The sequence below is a fragment of the Anas acuta genome, chromosome 2 (genome assembly GCF_963932015.1).
Source record: "Anas acuta chromosome 2, bAnaAcu1.1, whole genome shotgun sequence".
Taxonomy (NCBI): domain Eukaryota; kingdom Metazoa; phylum Chordata; class Aves; order Anseriformes; family Anatidae; genus Anas; species Anas acuta.
Genome location: NC_088980.1, coordinates 2134217 through 2151869, shown reverse-complemented (window position 1 = coordinate 2151869; position 17653 = coordinate 2134217). Strand labels below are relative to the sequence as shown.

Sequence of the window (17653 nt, the reverse complement as noted above, 5' to 3'; positions counted from 1 at the left end):
TCAACCTGCTTCCAAAGCTGTAATCACCTGACCTTCATCACAGCACGGAGCCAAATATTTAACAAAAGGACCACAGCATCCCACAAAGACCACCTCGGCAGCATCTCCCACCTCCAAGCGTCACCTGAGCAAAAAGCCCCCCCGGCTTACCATGGGTCGAGACATCAGCCAGGACACGCAGCCATGTGGGTGGAAAGCCGAGCTGGGTGATGAAAACTGCCTGCTCTAACTTTTCAGCTGCTTTATTTACTCATTTTAAGAGGAAAGGAAAAAAAAAAATCAAGGAAGTAATGTTCCTCTCCCAAGGTGCACCGCAAAACATTCTTGGTAGACATGGAAACCCCTGGAGGGCTGCCAGCCCTTGGCAAGCCTCCACATTAACATTTCAGCAAGCAACTCAACACTGGGATGGCTTTTTAGGGCATTTAAAGGAAAACGGCAGCCAGGGGCGGGCAACACGATTGCTGCTCCCCGTTGGCAGGCGCTGGGGCTGCTCCTCTGTTTGCTTTCGGCTCCGTGGGGAAGTTTGTCACGTTTCTGCCGTACGCAGGGCAGGCAAGTTATGGCAGAGCTGGGTGAAAATGAATACAGCCTCCTCGTTTCTCCTACAAGAGAGGTTCCCTAGATGCAGCCTGCAGGGACACAGGATGATCCTCGTATACCTAAAGGGAGGATGCAAGGATGAAAACATCTTCCTGTGCTCTGGGGATTAAGTGGCAGCAAAAAGTATTTAAGAAGATCTATTCCTCCCCTGCCCCAGGGCTGCCTCTTCTTTGTTTAGGGTTGGGTTGGACAGTGATGGGGAGCTGGGAGCCTGGTGTGTTCTCCCTGGAAGTCTCTGGACACAGAGCAGGGAGAACAAGAAACCTCATTGCAAGGAGAGCAGAGAAAGCCTGGGAGTGATTGCTTGGGGGCACAGGGGCTCTGGGGGTGGTTGGACAGGAAAGGAGACCCTCCACCTTCCCCCAAATCCCTTCCTCCCACTTATTCAGGGATATTCTGTGTGCATGCTCAGAAGTTTCCCACTGGACAATCCATCAGATTTCCATCAGCAGTGCCTGTGAACAACATCACGGCGTCTACGTGAGCGTGAGCACTCAGCCAGACCTTCTCACAAAGCACGCTCGTGTTAGAAAGCTCTTTTAAGAAATCCCAGGTATGTGGCCAAGATCTATACTGATAAAGCCAAAGAGAAGGAAGGAGATTTACTGCCCTGCTCCCTGCTGTCAGGTTTGGAGCATTTCCAGACCTCAAGTCTCCTGTGGCTCTTCATCCACTTGTCCATCAGCCCAAACGTGGGCAGCCAGTGGGATAAGCCCCAGGGGATAAAGGAGAAGATGAGGCAGGCAGGAACCACATCTCCATCCCCTTTCAGCGCTTTGACCCTTGGGGTTTTGGCTACAAAAGCTGAGCAAACGCATACAATTCAGGTCTGAGATGTTCTCCAAAACACCTTTGTGCACCACCACCAGCGTCCCAGCGACTGGCAAGCTGGCACGTCTAACGAGATCCATATCTCATGTATTTCCCAGGAGGACACAGAAGACAGGCTATAAATAGGAAGCTGATGAGTTTAACAGCACCTGCGGTTTTGCGAGGAGACTGGTGGTCATCCAGTCATCGGTGAGCACATAAGAGCACGTGCAATCTGGACTCTGATTAACCTTATCCAGTGAGCGGTCACTGCTGGTAGAGATGTACATGGGAAAAGACAGCTATTTGCCATCTCTGCAAAGCCCACTTCCTCAGTGTTGCTAAATTCAGAAGTTTTGCAACACTTTTTCTCTCTACAAAACATCATTGAGGGGTTAGGTCACCAAACTGAAAGCAAATGCTTGCATAGGAGTTTCCTTGCCTTCCCTATCATGAACGAAGATAAAAATAAAAAAAATAAAGTAAAAAAAAAAAATCAAAGAGATAGATCAATATGAAATCTTATTTAAAATCCCAGTGGAAGATTCTGCTCTGACCTGTTCAAGGTCTTTTCAAATTATCCCAAGGAAAAAAAGTTGAAACAAAGTTATAAAGTGCTGACAGGTTTGGAGTCTGCAAAAATCTGCCTTTTTTTTTTCTTCCTAAAAACTAAAGGAGGCATTCAAATTCAGTGATCCATATATAGAATAGGAAATATGAAGTCTGGAAAAACACGATCTTTTTTTGTTCTATTTTTACATAGCTCTTGGTACTTTTTTATAACAAAAATAAAATAAAAATAGTAATAATTAAAAAAAAAGCCCTACACCTCTTGACAGCCTACGAATAAAAGGGTAGGTGCAGCATTGAACTCCCAGCCCATGGGCAAGGCACTGATAATAATCTAGAGCCTGGAAACAGCACCCCAGAGGCTTCAGAGGATCGTACTGTGTTTGACCCAGGGCCCAGCAGCTGCATTCCCAGACTCCTCTTCATTTTTTATTTTTTTTAGACCATTTTTTTTCTAAAGGGAAGCAGTCCCACATGCAGCAGAGCTGGCAGCACAGCGTAACATGGATTTGTGCCCCTGGTTGCATTTCCTGGTGTCTGGAAAGATGTGGGTACAAACCAAAGGTCCCTGGGGCTTGGACGGGGGTAACAGCTCTGCCCCCATACCTTCCTTCCTCCCTGCATGGGGACTATAACCAAGATAACATTTTACCCAATAGCACACTTGAAAATGCAATACATTGAAATTCAGCATCTCCTTGAACCTTGGCCAGTTTCAGCTGAGTTAAAACAGCAACAACAAGCTGTAAAAGTCCAGAGGAGGGAAGACAGGGCAGAGGAAGGGAGAGAGGGGAGGAAAACTGTCTTGTCCAGAAACCCCATTTCCCCATGAACTCAAGCTATAAAAAATAAAAATAAAAATAAAAAATAAAAAATAAAACCAGGAACCACTGCTGGGAATCCCAGAGCCCCCAGCAGGATTTTCAGGGGGTAAGGGAGGACCAAGCTGTACAACTTCTGAGACAGACGCACAATTTTCTGCCTCGATGCTGCCACCATCTGTTGTCTGCTGACCAGACCTCACAGGACAGCATTCTGCTTCACTTTTCCACCAGACCCTATCCTTACACTGATTTTCCAAGCATGAAATATCATCTCATGAACCAGAAGCAGTCACCATGTGAACCTGCACAAAGGCAGCAGAGGACCTAATGCTGTTTTTCCTCCAGCGCAGTGGATGCGTTGGCTTAATTCCATATTCCTCCAATCTTCACCATCTGATCAGCAGGCAGGCCTTAAATTTGGTCTGCCTATTTGAGCTTATAAAATATTAATTTGCCACATAGCTATTTCTCCTGGAATTGCACTTAGTTCTCTAAAAGTGCTAGAGGGCAGTAGCAGAAGTGACTAGATCCTCACAGATCTCATTGCTTACTTTCTGACCTAAAATCTCGGGCTTCTCCCAGTACAAAACACGACAAATATGAATACTTTGAGTATGGGAGGATACAGTTAACTCAGCCACCCCAAAATACAAGAAGACAGGATGGATGTGTCCTCATGTGGTTGGATCATAACATTTCAAAAGCAAACAAGCCCAGATATTTATTTCTTTAAGAGATCTTGGCAATGAGACACCAAAACTTTATGTTTCCTATAGCAATGGAGAATGGAGGGAGATTTCTAAATAGTTTTGTGATTCCTGTTGGTTCTCTGGTAACTGGGCTCAGAACCGGACCTTTGAGAACAACTCTCCTAATACTTTGAAGTGAAAAAGCTTCCTACTCCCAACACTGAATGTTTCCGCTGAAATAAGAAAGCCATAGCTGAAAAGTTCATCAGCACGCGCTCAGCACCTTCACTGGGTCTTGATCTGTAAGATTTCTGTATTTTTAATCCAGCAAAGCAGGTATTTTAACCCATTTTGTCCAAACACTCTTCTCCTTGCCCTCTTTTTCGGTTGGTGGCCCAAGGTTTGGCTCTGCTGCTCTTCCCAGTTGCCTTCCACTCCCTCAAGACCTGAAGGCCAGATGAAGTTGCAAACAGCAGCAACGCATCCCCGAGATCCTTCAGGGATGAACGATGCTTTTAAATCCTGAGACACCAAGAGCTCATCTCCAGTAACACCGGGCTCTGCTAGCACAGGGCAGCTGCGATGCTGCTGATGCATCAGCTTGGCTTACAGCCCTTTTTCATTAGGGGAAGAGACTGCTCTCAACAGGCAGGGAGGGAGAACAAGAGCAGGAGAGCTGGAATCAGTCAGACAGGAAAAAAAAAAAAAAAAAAAAGAAAAAAAAGCCAGGGTCTTAATGAATAAATAGCTTCCCTCTTGTTGGAGCAGCTGAGCGCTGCTTGGCTCCCTGCATCCCCCCTGCACAAAGCCCCAGCGGAGAAGCAGCAGAGCACCCTGTAAGCGACACCAGCCTAATTAATTAATTAATGACTCCCGGCTCTGTGGCTGCTGGGCTGGGAAGGAAGGCAGCAAAGAAGGGTCGGGACAGCACGTGACGGCTTCTGGTAAATGCTGAACGCTGCTGAGAGCTGGCTCGGTTATTCATCACCTCTCCTGCTTTGGGCTACAACAGCACCAGGGAGAGAAGATGGCGTGGGATCCACCCCTGAAGCATCCTTTCTCCTGGATGAAGCCTTCTTCCCTCTTCTTGTCATGCTCCAGAGCTGCTGTGGCACAGTTAATCGAGGTAAGGAGCAGCCTGCTTTATGGATCAGGGGGCTTAGGGGTGGCCAGAAATCCTGTTTTTTCCATGCAGGTTACCCAGGGAGGGCAGGAGGGACAGAAAGCAGGGAATTTAAGGTGGCTCCAAGGACTTAGAGGCTCCTTCAGGTGATATCTGTTGCTTTCTGCAGGCCCAGCCTATAAAGAAAGCGCTTTTAAAATGCCAGCAGCTGATGATGATCACAGCTGGCACTTAACTGCTCCTTTAATCCCCAAAGAGAACTTGAGAGAGCACAAAAAGTCCCAGCACAGCATCTTCTAGCCCAATACTGCCTGGCCAACAAGTGGCCCACATCAGGGGCCCAGGGACAGAGGAGGATCAGGCTTGATCCTATCCATGGATGTACCTGTACAGGGTAAGTGGTTGGGCTGCATTTTTCTTCCTCCGTCTTCCCTCATTTTGCCTAGCTCAGAGAAAATGTTCCTTTCGGAGGCGATGCTCCCCACCCACTGCTGCCCTGGCAGCCGTAACAACTTCATTGCTGGCATTTTCAGAAGCAAGTCTTGTCCACAAGGTGGTCCCCTGTAATTACAGCTGCAAAAAATTGAGCAGCCTCAACTTCTTTATCACTTTACTGAACTAAGGAAGCCTGAACCATGTTGGAAGCAGCTACTGCATTGGTTTGGGGTCAGCACCCCAGTGCTATGCTGCTGATGAGCAGCGTGTTCATACAGCAGGGCTTGCTTTGCTCACATTTCTGATTGCTTCAACTAAAACTTGCAGCTGTGCTGTGTCTGTGCTAAGGGCTCTAATAGGCTAGCAAGAGAACATCTTGTTTCAAGCAGTTTAAGAGTTGCATCCTTGGCAGCCCTGCCCCTCACCTGGCCTTACATCATGTCAGGTCTGATCTCCGTAGCCCCTGGTCTGCAGATTTCAGCAGTTTGTCTCCAAAACAGAGGCAACAGGAGCAGTGCCATGTTCATATCCCCACCCTACAGCCCAGGTTCTGCCTTATCTTTCCAGATGCCTCAACTTAAATTTACTTAATACAGTATTTTAGTATTGGTGGGTCTATCAACCCACCTGACTATGTTGTAACATCCCAACAAGCCAAACAGGAGCCCATAAGCTCCTTTGCAAATGCACACACACCCTGATGTAGACATTTTCCTGAGCTGCTCAGCCTACAGCAGCTCTCAAGGTGACTGCCCAGGCAGAACTTTCTCTTACGGAGCACATTTCACAAGGCATGCTTCGCTGAAGCCAGGTCAGCGTGCAGACTCAGCTTCTACCTCACCAGGAAGGCTTAAAAAATAAAATAAAATTTTCTTGTCATTTCCAACACCAAGACAGCCACGTGAATAAGCACCCTGACACTTTCAGTTAGAAGACAGATGTTTCAGAGACACACATTTTCCAGGATTTGTCCTCACGCCAAAGCAGAACAAAGATAAATGTCAAAACTAGGAAAATCGTTATAAAACAGGTGTGATTTTTCTCGTCTGTTTTACATATACCAGCCTCTCTGAAAAAAACATGACCGCTTCTTATAGTGTGCTGGAGGGAGTAAATCTTGTCTGGAAACTCGAGCTGTACAACAGGTTAATTACCAGGTATCCAAAAAATGAGATTAGATGAACAGCCAGTTGCTGTATTTAAGGCAGATGAATTACAGGCTGCTCCAAAGCTCTGCAAGGACTTTTTTTTTTCCTTCAAATAATTATACAATGCAGTTATCCCCAATAATTCAATTTATGCTAAGCCAGTGCATCAGAGCAAACAGAGGGAAGGTCAAAGGACTGGACATCAAGGCATTTCAGTGAGCAAAAAAACACCCCACAACCAGGAGTAAGGAACCAAGACCATGACCTTGTTTAGTGATGCCCAAGCATTTTCAAAGGTGCAGACCTGTGCGTATTTTCCACTTGGGAGAGAGAAGGTATTTAAAGCCTCTGAACATGACTTTATTTTTTTCTTCTTCCCTGCATCAGCTCACCTCTAAGAGGCTTGGAATATGTATGCATTTGGACCCTGAGGTGGGAATAAGTAGCAGGTGTTTGGTGTCCAGCACATGGTTTAGTCAATTTTCCCCTCACTGAGTCAAATTCTGCATCTGCTGTATCTTTAATACATTCTTAGTCTCTCGATTGGTGTTTGGAGCTCTGGAGTTAGAAGGTAAAACTAGATCCTAGGCAGTTATGTAAAAGAAACTCTTCAGAAACTCCATCAGACTAGAAGTTATTGCTCCTTTTTTCTACCAATATAGCAAGAAAAATAAAGATGTTTCTGATCCCCCCACTTTCCAGCTTAGACTCCACAAAAAAGCTGCGATACAGATTAGATAGCAGGGAAAAATAAACTACTTTTTTTACTAGTTATGAATATCTGTAGTTTATATTATATTTAGTGGTATACCGTTGGGCTCGAGGGACAGTAGACCTCATTTGTAGCCTACAAGTGAATGTGATGGATGTGACTCTGTATGCAATAATCTAAAAATACCTGTGTGTGATTGTAGCTCAAAAGGAGGTAGGCGAAATTACCAAGTGGATTCCTGAGGTTGATTTCCCATGTGAATGCATAGATTTAACCCAACAGCTGACAATAAAATAATAGCGCAGAAAGAAAAATAATAGTGCACAAAGACACACACACAAGCAACACACATGATGATTTAAGAGATAAGCCTTCGCTTTAAGAAGGGCATCTTTAAGGAAGATACAAGCATTTCAGGCCAGCTGGATTCAAAATATTATAGAAAATTACAAAGCTGTTTTCTGGAAAGTTCCTTGTCACGGTCTATCAGAGGAGGTGGGCTGAGAGAGAGGAGGGATGGAAGGCATGCAGGGTGCAAAGTCACTGGACCTTGCCAGACCTCTGAAACACATGAACTTAAGAAAAAAATAGACATGCTATTAGGGTTAGGGTTAGACATGCTATTTAGTGCCCGTAACTAAATGCACAGTCTCTGTTAAATATCGTACAAAATGCTACAGCTGTGCCAAAGAGGTTGTTCTGTGACTGCTGCCACTCTCAGATGAAAAGAAACACCAGGGTTCAATCTTAAACTAGTGCTCACAGGGCTGTGAACTGGTCCAGGTATGAAAAAAACAGGGTTCTAGTGGGTAACGTGGAAGGTCTGAGACCACGAGAGGGGTCCTTCAGCCAGCCCAGGAGCTGTTCCAGTGCAAGCAAGCCTCATGACCAGGGCAACAGCTACATCTACACTGTAATCTAACAGTAAACACCAGATTTAACAGCTATCACACTTAAATTAAATCATTATGGTTGCTCTTCCCCCTCCCCACCATAATACACCATCATATTATATTGTCCCTTGACCTGTGAAGCCACAGACTGATTAACATCACGGTATTTTGGGTGCAGTATCTGGACCATGTCAGGGCTCCCCACCACCAAGAAGATTTTGTTGGCCTCTCTGGGTGGGTTTTGCCTACAAGGACACCCATCCTCAGGTAGCCCATGTCTTTCCTGTTACTTAGAAGGGAGTTAGGATGGAGTGTGCTTGTGCATCTGTCTGAAGCACAGTCCCTCATAAACATCTGTGCCCTTTAGATAGGTGCAATCAAACAAGATTAGGACTAAACATTAGTTTTCCCAAGCCCAGCCATGCTGCAGGAAAAGCAGCAACACCAGCCAAGCCTAATTAGAGGAGGCATTAAAAAAAAAAAAAAAAAAAAAAAAAAACACAGATTGAAAAGTAGCACCTTTTACCATTTTTCCATTTTTCTTTGGTGCTTAGTGAAGCAAATAAAGCTGTCTCCTTTTCCACTGGGGTGGGTACCTTTGCTTGCCCACCCCGCCCCAGTCACCACTGACAGCTTCTCTCTCATTTCTGAAATGAATCAGAAAAGGTGAATGTGAATATTTTCTAGCTAGGAGAAACAGTGTCAAACCGTTCTGACCTGAAAAGGCAACCTGCCTGGAAATGATTTAGTGTTTTGGGGTTTAGTAGATGTTTTACAGCCCTGAGAGCCCAATGTCAGCTTGGATCCAGCTCCTTATGGTGTGGTTTCTGCCTGCTCCCAGCCTGGGAGCCTCCACAAAACCTGGGGACAGCAGGCTTGGGGATGGTGTGGTTTTCATCACAAGCAGAATTTGTGCCTTCAGAGGTAAGGGAGCCTGCTACGGTGGGTGGAAAAGCAGGAAAGGGGCCAGGGTACTGTCAGCATGACCCAGCCTTAGCTTAGCCTCAGTGAGATCTGAGCTAATCACTATAAGCTCCACTATTAATTGCTAAAGAGAAATAAATACTCATTTATTCATCACTTCTCAGTAGGCTGCCTCAACGAGGTGGATGGCTCTGTGTGAGTGCTGCTTTCTCACAGCCATACCAAAACCCTGGAAAAATTAGCTGAGACCTAACTATTTGTACTGCACATTTTTAAGCTCCTAAGTAAGGGCAGATGCATTTACTTCAGAGGGAGATATTTAGCCTGAACTGCAAGACACAAATATACATGTATTTATGTCTCCTGGCATCAACAAGTGATGCCAGCTGCTGTGGGATATGCAGCTGACACAGTCAGAGGCTGAGGAGCTATTCCACTGTCCTGCAAGAGACACCCAAACCAATGGTCTGGCTTTGGGTTAATATTCATAATTGGTGTTGGCTAGGAGTTGGATTCACCAGCAGTCTAATCTTATTTTGTGCTGCCTGTTTTTTTATCTGCTGCTCCAGATAGTGCAGGTCTTCCATCAAAGTAATGTGGAATATATACCAAGGTCTCCATCATCTCCTTTACATTTAAGTTCAGGCTACTTAACCAAGCTGGAAGTTTCTTTTTGCTGTAAAATCTTCATATACTCTTCCAGAACAGAGCATCCTTAGAGGCACGGGGAGCTTTGTAACTTATCAATTACTCCTTTCTGCTCATTTATTTTTCTTTCTTGAGCCTCAGCTTTTTCATATTCCCATAAACAGTGCCCAGATACCTATGTGGTACCAACATCATGGTGAGGTGTTTGCATAATTTTCTTTTATATTTTCTCATCTATTTGCCCCAAAGCCTCTCCCTGATCATACTAATTACCTGAGCATTTCCTAACACCCTCCTGCACCTAAAGACAAAGCCTGATAGCTCTTGCAGGAGTTTTCTTTACTGCCTCCAGTCTTCTGGAATCTTTAATTCATTGCAGCTGCCTTGTGTAGAAAAAGCCATGCTGTTATCCTTCATACCAAGTATAACCTCTTCATCTATCCATACATCTTCCAGTTCTGGAATGCATTGGCACAAATTCACCCTCAACAGAGCTGCAAGGACCAGCTTCAGGTTTTTGGTATTTTTTTCTCCTTAGGGGTATGTAAGAATTGCCCTGCCCCACAGTTTCATTTCTGTGGTGTTTCAGCCTCATTATATCTTTTCCTTTTGTCCCTGATCCAATCACTGTTACCTTGACATTTATTGCCAAGCACAAATCAGTAACTCCAAATCCTGACATTTATTCCCATGCACAAATCAGCACCTCCAAATCTTGACATGTATTGCTAGGCACAAACCAATAGCTCCAATTTCCTGCAGCTACTAAGAATTGCTCTCATTAATATATTATTCTTCTTGATGTACATTTTTCTAGCTTTTGGAGATGACTTGTGGGCCAGCATTGCACCTTACGACCAACTGAAACATTTGGACCCCTTCCTTGGTCAGGATATGTAGCGATGCACTCAGCCCTCAGCTACAAGTCCCTGTGCATGGCCACAGGCAGTTGCCACAGATGAGCTTCTATCTGATGATTAATTAAGCTGTGGTAGCTTGACCACTATGCTACAGTAACTTCACTCTATGTTTCTGCCTTGGCATTCTCAACCCTCACTCTACAAACATGAAGAAGAGATAAAGATCTGCAGTGATTAAACCAAAGCATCTGCATGAATGGCCAGGGCTCAGCAGCAGCCTTGCTTCCTGCCTTGCACTCCTGTCTTAAAATATTTAAGATATTTTCTTCTTTATGTATTGGTTCACATCAAAAGCTTTTGTGAAAGCAAGGAAAGTGGCAGAGATCATCAACCCTGCTTTTTCTTCTCCCCTCCAACACAAATTGTCTCACTGAAAGATGCTGCTCCATGGCCACAACTCCTTCCAGAAACGGCCATAAGTTGATGGCAAGTGCTTCAGAGCTCCTGATCCACACTGTGATCTTGAGAACATCTTTTAATTGCCCCTGTCTCAGCTAATTTACTTTGAATTGGAAATATTGCTTTGGCTCTGTAAACATGATGCATTAAGTGCTTTGAGGTCCCCAGAGCAAAAAGACCAATACTGCAAGGCTTGGCAGGGAAAAGCAGCAAGGACCTCTGATCCCACAGCTCCGTGCTTAATGCTGTCAGTGCCGACTAGCTTCAGTTTGCTGATTCCGATTACAATTACTCTGCTGCATGAGTCTGTCCCATGCAGAAGTCACACAGGGAGGCAAACACATCCTATTCTTGATGCTCTGCTGGAGATGAGCACAGAAGGCAGTAATTAGGACTCAAAGCCCGTGTGTGCTGCAGAAAACTGGTGCCATCTCTTCCAATCCTTGGTGCTGAGCATGGGTTCTTGTTCCCTCAGGTTCAGGTCTGCTGTTTGCCTCCTGTCTGTAGTTTATGTCCTGCTGAAGATCAGGTTTTGATGCATGAGATGCCCCCTGATCAGACATCAGGCAGTGAACCAGGTTACACGACCCACAAAGGGCACTTGCTTTTAAGACTGTCTAGAGCATTAGCTGGTCAACCTTAAACCCATTCCTTCCAGCCACCAACAGGGCCAAAACTTCACCTCTGCTCCCACCTGGCACAACTCTGGCTGGGCTAAAAGCAACCATGTCCCTGTTTGCCTTCTCTTTTTTCCCTTCCTGATGTGCACTTAAAACCTACACAGATGTCCAGAGTCCCAACAAACCCAACAGTTTCCCTCTTTATATCTGGCTCCCTTTCCCAGATGCTCATCAGAGACAAGTCTGGAAGGAAAGATGAATCCTTGGGAGAGCTCAGCTTCTCAAGAGGGTAAAGTCACACCGAGTAGCGCACAGAAAAAAGAGAAAAAAATAATCTATGATTTGAGATTCGGATTGAGGCCACCCTAGAGGTTAACCCCAGGATCAGTAGCACGGGAAGCCAGAGACACAGCAAGAAATAAACTCAGATCGCTGGAGTCAGCAATCTAAATTTACTAGGTCATTGTTGGTCTAACTTCCAATTAGACAAAATATTCTGAACCTAAATTGTTGCCCTGATTGCTCTCCCAGGATCGCTGTTTACTGTGGCTTCTTTGATTTATTTTCAGTGTTACTGAATGCTTTGTAAGCAGCATACAGAATCCCTATGGTTGAAAAAGGATTTTTTTTTTTCCAGTGGTGACTGTCACAGATTCCTACTCAACTGTTCCAGACAGGACCACACCACCCCAGTCAGATATCTTTTCTCCCTTCGTTTAGCTGTAGCAGTTCTGGGTTTTGAGAGCTGGATGCTCCATGCCCAGCACTAGAAGAGAAGTTTGGCAGTCACAAACTGCAGGGAGGCAAGGCCACGTGGTGCTGAGTGGCTTGGAAGAGCCGAGCTCAGACAGCAACCCTATCCACCACGGATGGGTTCTGAATAGGATCCTCTGGGAGACAAAGCACTCCAGACTCAACGGGAAGCATCCTTCATTAGGAAAAGACTGAATTATGGTTTATGTTGCATAAATCGGCAAGTAATTGGAGAGCAGCCCCAGCTCTCTGGTATCCATTACAGCTGTGTTTTAACAGCACTTTCTTGGGCTGGAAAGGAGAGGGCACTGCAGGGAGTCAGATGTGTGTTTAGAAGGTTTTTTTCTTTTTTTTTTCCTGTTTGGTTTTCAGAAACAAAGTGTTTTCAGCTTATATCAAAAGGCTGTTGCCAACTCAGATCAGATTCTACATTCAGATATAAGCCAATATAGGTGTTTTGTTAACACCTGCTTCTGAAAGGTCGCTAGCAGGTTTTAACTCTGACTTGCCGCAACACAGAACATCATAACAAAGTTCACTGGCAGTGAGGGCTTGCGAACCTCCGATCTTCTGAGCCATCAGATAAGAGAATAAATGCTTCTTGCTGATGTGTGTGAACCCAATACATCACCACTGCACTTGGACCTCTGGAGTTGGTCTTGACAACCCATCTGATGTAACATTTATCCTCTTAACACACCCGTGAAATATCCTTATCCCCATTTCAGAGGTGGGGAACCCACCTCTCATCTCATGGGAGATAACTTCCTTGATGCAAACAGCTGTTTGTTTACTCCTAATATGTATAATTTAAATTAATACTATAAATATATTTAATATAAAGTAAGATCCCTGCTCTTAGCTTTAGTCTCATCTCTTTGGTGCTGCCTGTTTTGTTTAATCTCCCTGTGGTATGTTCACCTACCTGCATCAAATCAATCTCTAATACTCCTGGAGCTGTGGGAATCTGAGCTCTACCAATCTGTAGCCTCTAGTCCAGACCAGCCCTGTTTGGAACACTTCATGCTTGTATTGCATGAAATCTAACATCTCTGCTTGATGAGGCTAACTTTAAATGGTTAAAATGATGTGCTTGAATCCCCAGCACTTAAATGCAGCTATCTAATTCAGCTCTGTTGTTTGTACAATTAAAACATATGTTGTAGGATTTTCTGCCTGTGCTGCCCTTCAAGGGTCCATCAACCTCTCATCCCCCACTGATAAAGCAGTTAGGGCCCTATAGTAGGGATTTAACTAAAGCATCCTTCCTCAGCTTATAAAAGGGCCCTAGTACCTGCTCCTGTATCAAATTCACATGACATCTGCCTTCAAAATATCTCAAGGCAAAAATCCTGTTATAAGTGGGGAAGCTGAGGCACCGAGTGATGTTGCAACACAAATCAGAGAGTGCAAGGTGTGGACACAGGGGCTCAGGAGCAAGGCAGCATCCCATCCCTAGAGGTCCAGCTGCTTGGGACAGCCCAGCAAAGGCTGAGCTCCATCCTGTAGGAGCTGCTTTAACCCTAAGCTCAAGTGCTTGGACCCTGCCTGAGCTACAGCCTTGCTTGTGCCTGGCCATGGCTCTGCTCCAGCGCTAGGGTCACATCTGGTGATTAGAGGTCTCTCCTCACCATAGCCTGCCCTGTTTCAAATAACTTTATGTTATTATTAATTATTATATGTAATATATATGTAGTATATATGTAATTATTAATTTTATGTTGTTCTTCACAGCTAAGCCTCAAAAAAGCCTTTCAAGACTATAAAAGATCTCCTCCTGACCCAAGGAGCTGAACTTTTTAGGAAAAAAGTGGGACTTGACAAAGCAAATCTTTTTACTGTTATTTCCTAACCAAATAAACTGCCAACACTTAAGACATTTCAAAACAACAAAAGCTTTAGACACAACCTCTAAAGAAGTCTCCATTCCCTGAAGATATCTGAATTATTGTAAGCCCGGAGGACAAGGGCTCACCAGCTCCTCTCGGTGGCATTTTTCCCCTTGCCAACCTTAAGCCACTTTTCTCTTTTTTTCCCCTTCTCTTTCCCAGGCCACCACAGAACCCCCCAAAAAGAAGCCGGACCCTGTCACTTCGGAGACGGTGGTGATCTGGGGGCTGCGCCTCTGGCAGGTGATTGGTATCTTTGCCATCTTTGTCCTGGCAGTCAGTAAGTGGCAATTCTCTGCCTTGCACCCACCGCAGCACCACCCTACCTGGGACCAGGCTCTGAGCCAGCCCGAGGAGGGACACAAAAGGCATGGGCTGAGGCTCTGCGGTGCCTGGCAGCACCGAGGGTATTTTGTTGGCTTCCTCCTCCCCCAGGAAGGGAGAGGCAGATGAGGTGGTTGAGGGAACCACAAGCCAGCCACAGCGGCTCCACCCTGTAATGCATTAGCTGGTGGTATCCCAGAACAAAAGAGAAACTGTAGGACCGTGCCACACGTGGGACTGTTGTCAGCTGCAGTACCGCATTCAGGCTCAAATACATCTTACAGACGTGGTCTTGCCCTGTCGCACAACCCAGATAAGTCATATATGACCTCTTGTGGTGCTGTCCCACATGCTAAGATAAGAAACCCCAAGGGGTCTGTGGTCACAGCCAGACCTAGCATTAGGGTACTTAAATGCTACCCCAGCTGTCCAGACTCCCCATCTGATTTTGGAAGGGTTTTCAAGACCTAAAGAAGTCCTTTTTGGATCCAGTCATCAGGAATCCACTGACTCAGACCTTGTGGATGCAGTGGGATCAGGCACTGTCCTAGCACACTTGGAGGGGCTGTTTGGGTGCAGCTGATTCCCCACCTGAAAGTCTTCATCCACCTTCATCCCCAGGCAGCTCATCCTTGGGGAACAATATTTAAACCATCCTCACTGTGCACTGCTGCCATAAGTCTGATTATGAGAATATCATTTAGGGCAGGCCCATAACCCTATTAAGTTCAAAGGAAATAGCTTCTGCTCTCTCCTTGAGCCAACTTTAGAATCACACACACACAAAAAAAAAATAGATTAATTGGATATAAATAAAAATCGATAGACCCACTTTGATTTCCCCATCTTCTTATCACCCTCTAGTCATTTGCAAAGAGTTTAATTCATTTCCAGCCTCTTTCCAGGAAAGGACATGATCCTGGGCAACCTGCTCTCATTGGCCCTGCTCAAACAAGAGTTTGGGATAAGGCGGCCTCCAGGGATCCCATCCAACCTCAGTCTGTGAAATGAAGTTACACTGACTCATCTAGAAGTCCCTTGCACCTGCTCTTTGCCCTGTTAGGAACAGACATCCAGAGCCTGTCCCTAGCCCTCAAGGCAAACCCAATCAGCTCAGAGGTTGCCTCAAACCCTTGCCTGCTCCAGGAAGGATGTCACCTAGCCACTCGGGCTTAGACACACCTAGATCTTCCAGGCATTTATATATTTATTTTTTTTACTGCCTTCTCCATGCTCTGGCTTATGGAGCTAATGGCTTGTTAAAATTAATTTCATAGGTCTAACATTGAAGCATTATGCAGGAGGACAACCTTGAGTGCCTCAGCTTTCTGCATAACTTCTGCTTTCATTCCTCATAAGCGATGAGCACACTCCAAAACAAGGCAGCCACGTGCAAGCTGCCAGCAGGGAATGGGCTTGCTGGGCAATCTCTAAAAGCACAGCAGTGCAGAAAACTAATAGCTAGTACTCCCTGCTAGGTTTTCATTTGCTGCTAGAACTGCTGCTGGTGCTACCTCTAGATGTGGTGCTGATTTAAATCTGATTGCTCTGCGGTGTGTGTGTTGTTTCTGCTGATACGGGGTGAAGTCAGACACTTGCTGTCACAGCCTCCTCTTTGGCTGCTGCAGCAGTCCTTTCCTGAGAGCCTTCCTGTTATGTTCCCATGCAGTTTAAACCAGAGCAACCATACAGCTTAAACCAGCTTTTTCCTCTCTTTTGTTTTCCCCTTATTGCCCCTTCTGGGCTAGCACCACACCCTGCACCTAGTCTCCAGGATAAGCACTCCCATATTTTACCTCTTATTCAATGAAGCTTATGCTAATTCCTCACATGCCACAACACCCTTGGCAAATAATCTCAATAAACTCTACAGAGGAGAGTAAACATAGCCAGGTGACTCCATGCACCACCTGAAATAAGCACCAAATTCACAATGCAAGTATGCTTGCAATAGGGTTTATTTATGCGCTTTCCTTTTGTTTAGGTGTGTTACCTTGTCACAAATATTTCACCCAGTAGGTCTGATGACTTCGTTGTTTGTTAGAAATTGGTTTACATATCACAGGGTTATTTAGGGTTACTAAAAACAGAAGAGTGGTAAGCCATCAGAAGGTGCACCACTTACAGTAAAGAAACTCAGTTTTCTTTTGTTACCTAAAATTCTCTGTAGCAAGAAGCAAAGACCCCTGTAAATTGAACTGATCTAGTGACAGCCCAGAAGCAAAACTTATTACAGAAAACACTGTACAAAGAATGTTACAGGATAGGTACTTCATGTGTTGATAGCAGTGGATAGTGAGAAGTTAAAATCCTTTTAAGGATCTACATCTAGACAAAAACAGGTTGTGTGTAATTCCGTAAAACACCATCTGCTTTAAGGGTTGAGATCAAGCTAATACACATAGGTAGTTCAGAGAAAAATAAGAAAAAAAAAAAAGTCTGTTACATCAGCCTGCTACAGACATATTACTAAGAAGTGGAAAAGTATTTCCTAGGAAATTGGAGGGTTTTGGCTTGCTGAGCCTCAGAGTGACAAAAAGATTAAGTACATGACAACATAGATGGGAGACAGTCTATGGTACTACTCTTCTAGTACTACTATTCCTCTAGTACAACCTTTTTATTCGATGAACCCTCTTCTTTCAATGAGCAGAGTAGATCTGAGAACAGCTGTACCAGCTTAAGCTATGTATTCAGCCAACTTTATGATAAAAAATAAGCATTATATGAAGAAAGCAACTATTAAAAAGCAACTATTAACCAAGTCCCTCATCCAAACCAAAACGTTCAAATTTAACACCACCAGATTGACTGAATCCCATAGCCAGTTCTCACCAGTTTCTTGTATCTTGCTCCAGCAACATCTTCCTGCTCCTGAGCCTTGCGATCCCCAAAGCAGTGGTGGTTCCCCAGCTTGACCAGCACAGCTCCAAATCCCAAGAGCAGGCACAGGTTTTTCTAGGAGCAAGCTCTTGAAAGCCACCTTAGTATCAGTCCAGAAAGCTAAGTAATATTACTCTTGTCCCATGGAACAAGAGCTGGAAAGGGTTCTAGGATAAATTCCTTTTTTTTTTTTTTTTTTTCTTCTGGTTGTGGAGACCACAACCCTCTCTCTCATAGCACTAAAAAAAAGAGGCCAATTTCCAGGCCTTTTCAGGGCCTGGGCATGATCCCATTGGCTTACAACCTGACCTCGTTAACAAAGCTTTAGGGCCTTAAAGGTGTGTCTGCTTTATCATTTTAATTTAGATGAGGAGGTGACCTGAGATGTTTTTGATATTCCTACCTTCCTCACTCTGAGTGGTCATGGAGTACTCATGCTGGGTTCCTTTTGGTTGAAATAGAAAGAGAAGACAGTTGATCCTGCAA

At 44.9% G+C, this 17653-nt stretch overlaps 2 protein-coding genes across 3 annotated transcripts in view; one reads left to right on the top strand and one right to left on the bottom strand.

Moving 5' to 3' along the window:
* ALS2CL (ALS2 C-terminal like) overlaps window positions 1-17406 on the bottom strand; it is a 60539-nt gene extending 43133 nt beyond the window's left edge. Inside the window, exon 1 of one of the 2 annotated variants that reach the window (XM_068673189.1) lies at window positions 17120-17406. Coding sequence is in view for 1 of the 2 variants with exons in the window: in XM_068673186.1 (XP_068529287.1) it covers window positions 151-165 (15 nt within the window). In the remaining variant the exon portion in view is untranslated. Of the gene's footprint in view, window positions 1-150; window positions 321-17119 lie in introns of those variants that run through there. The other variant, XM_068673186.1, reaches the window with a different exon arrangement.
* The window catches only part of TMIE (transmembrane inner ear), a 34926-nt gene continuing 21697 nt past the window's right edge, over window positions 4425-17653 (top strand). The window contains exons 1-2 of the mRNA XM_068673207.1: window positions 4425-4622; window positions 14123-14240. Of these exons, the coding sequence (XP_068529308.1) occupies window positions 4524-4622; window positions 14123-14240 (217 nt within the window). The 5' untranslated portion in view covers window positions 4425-4523. The remainder of the gene's footprint in view (window positions 4623-14122; window positions 14241-17653) is intronic.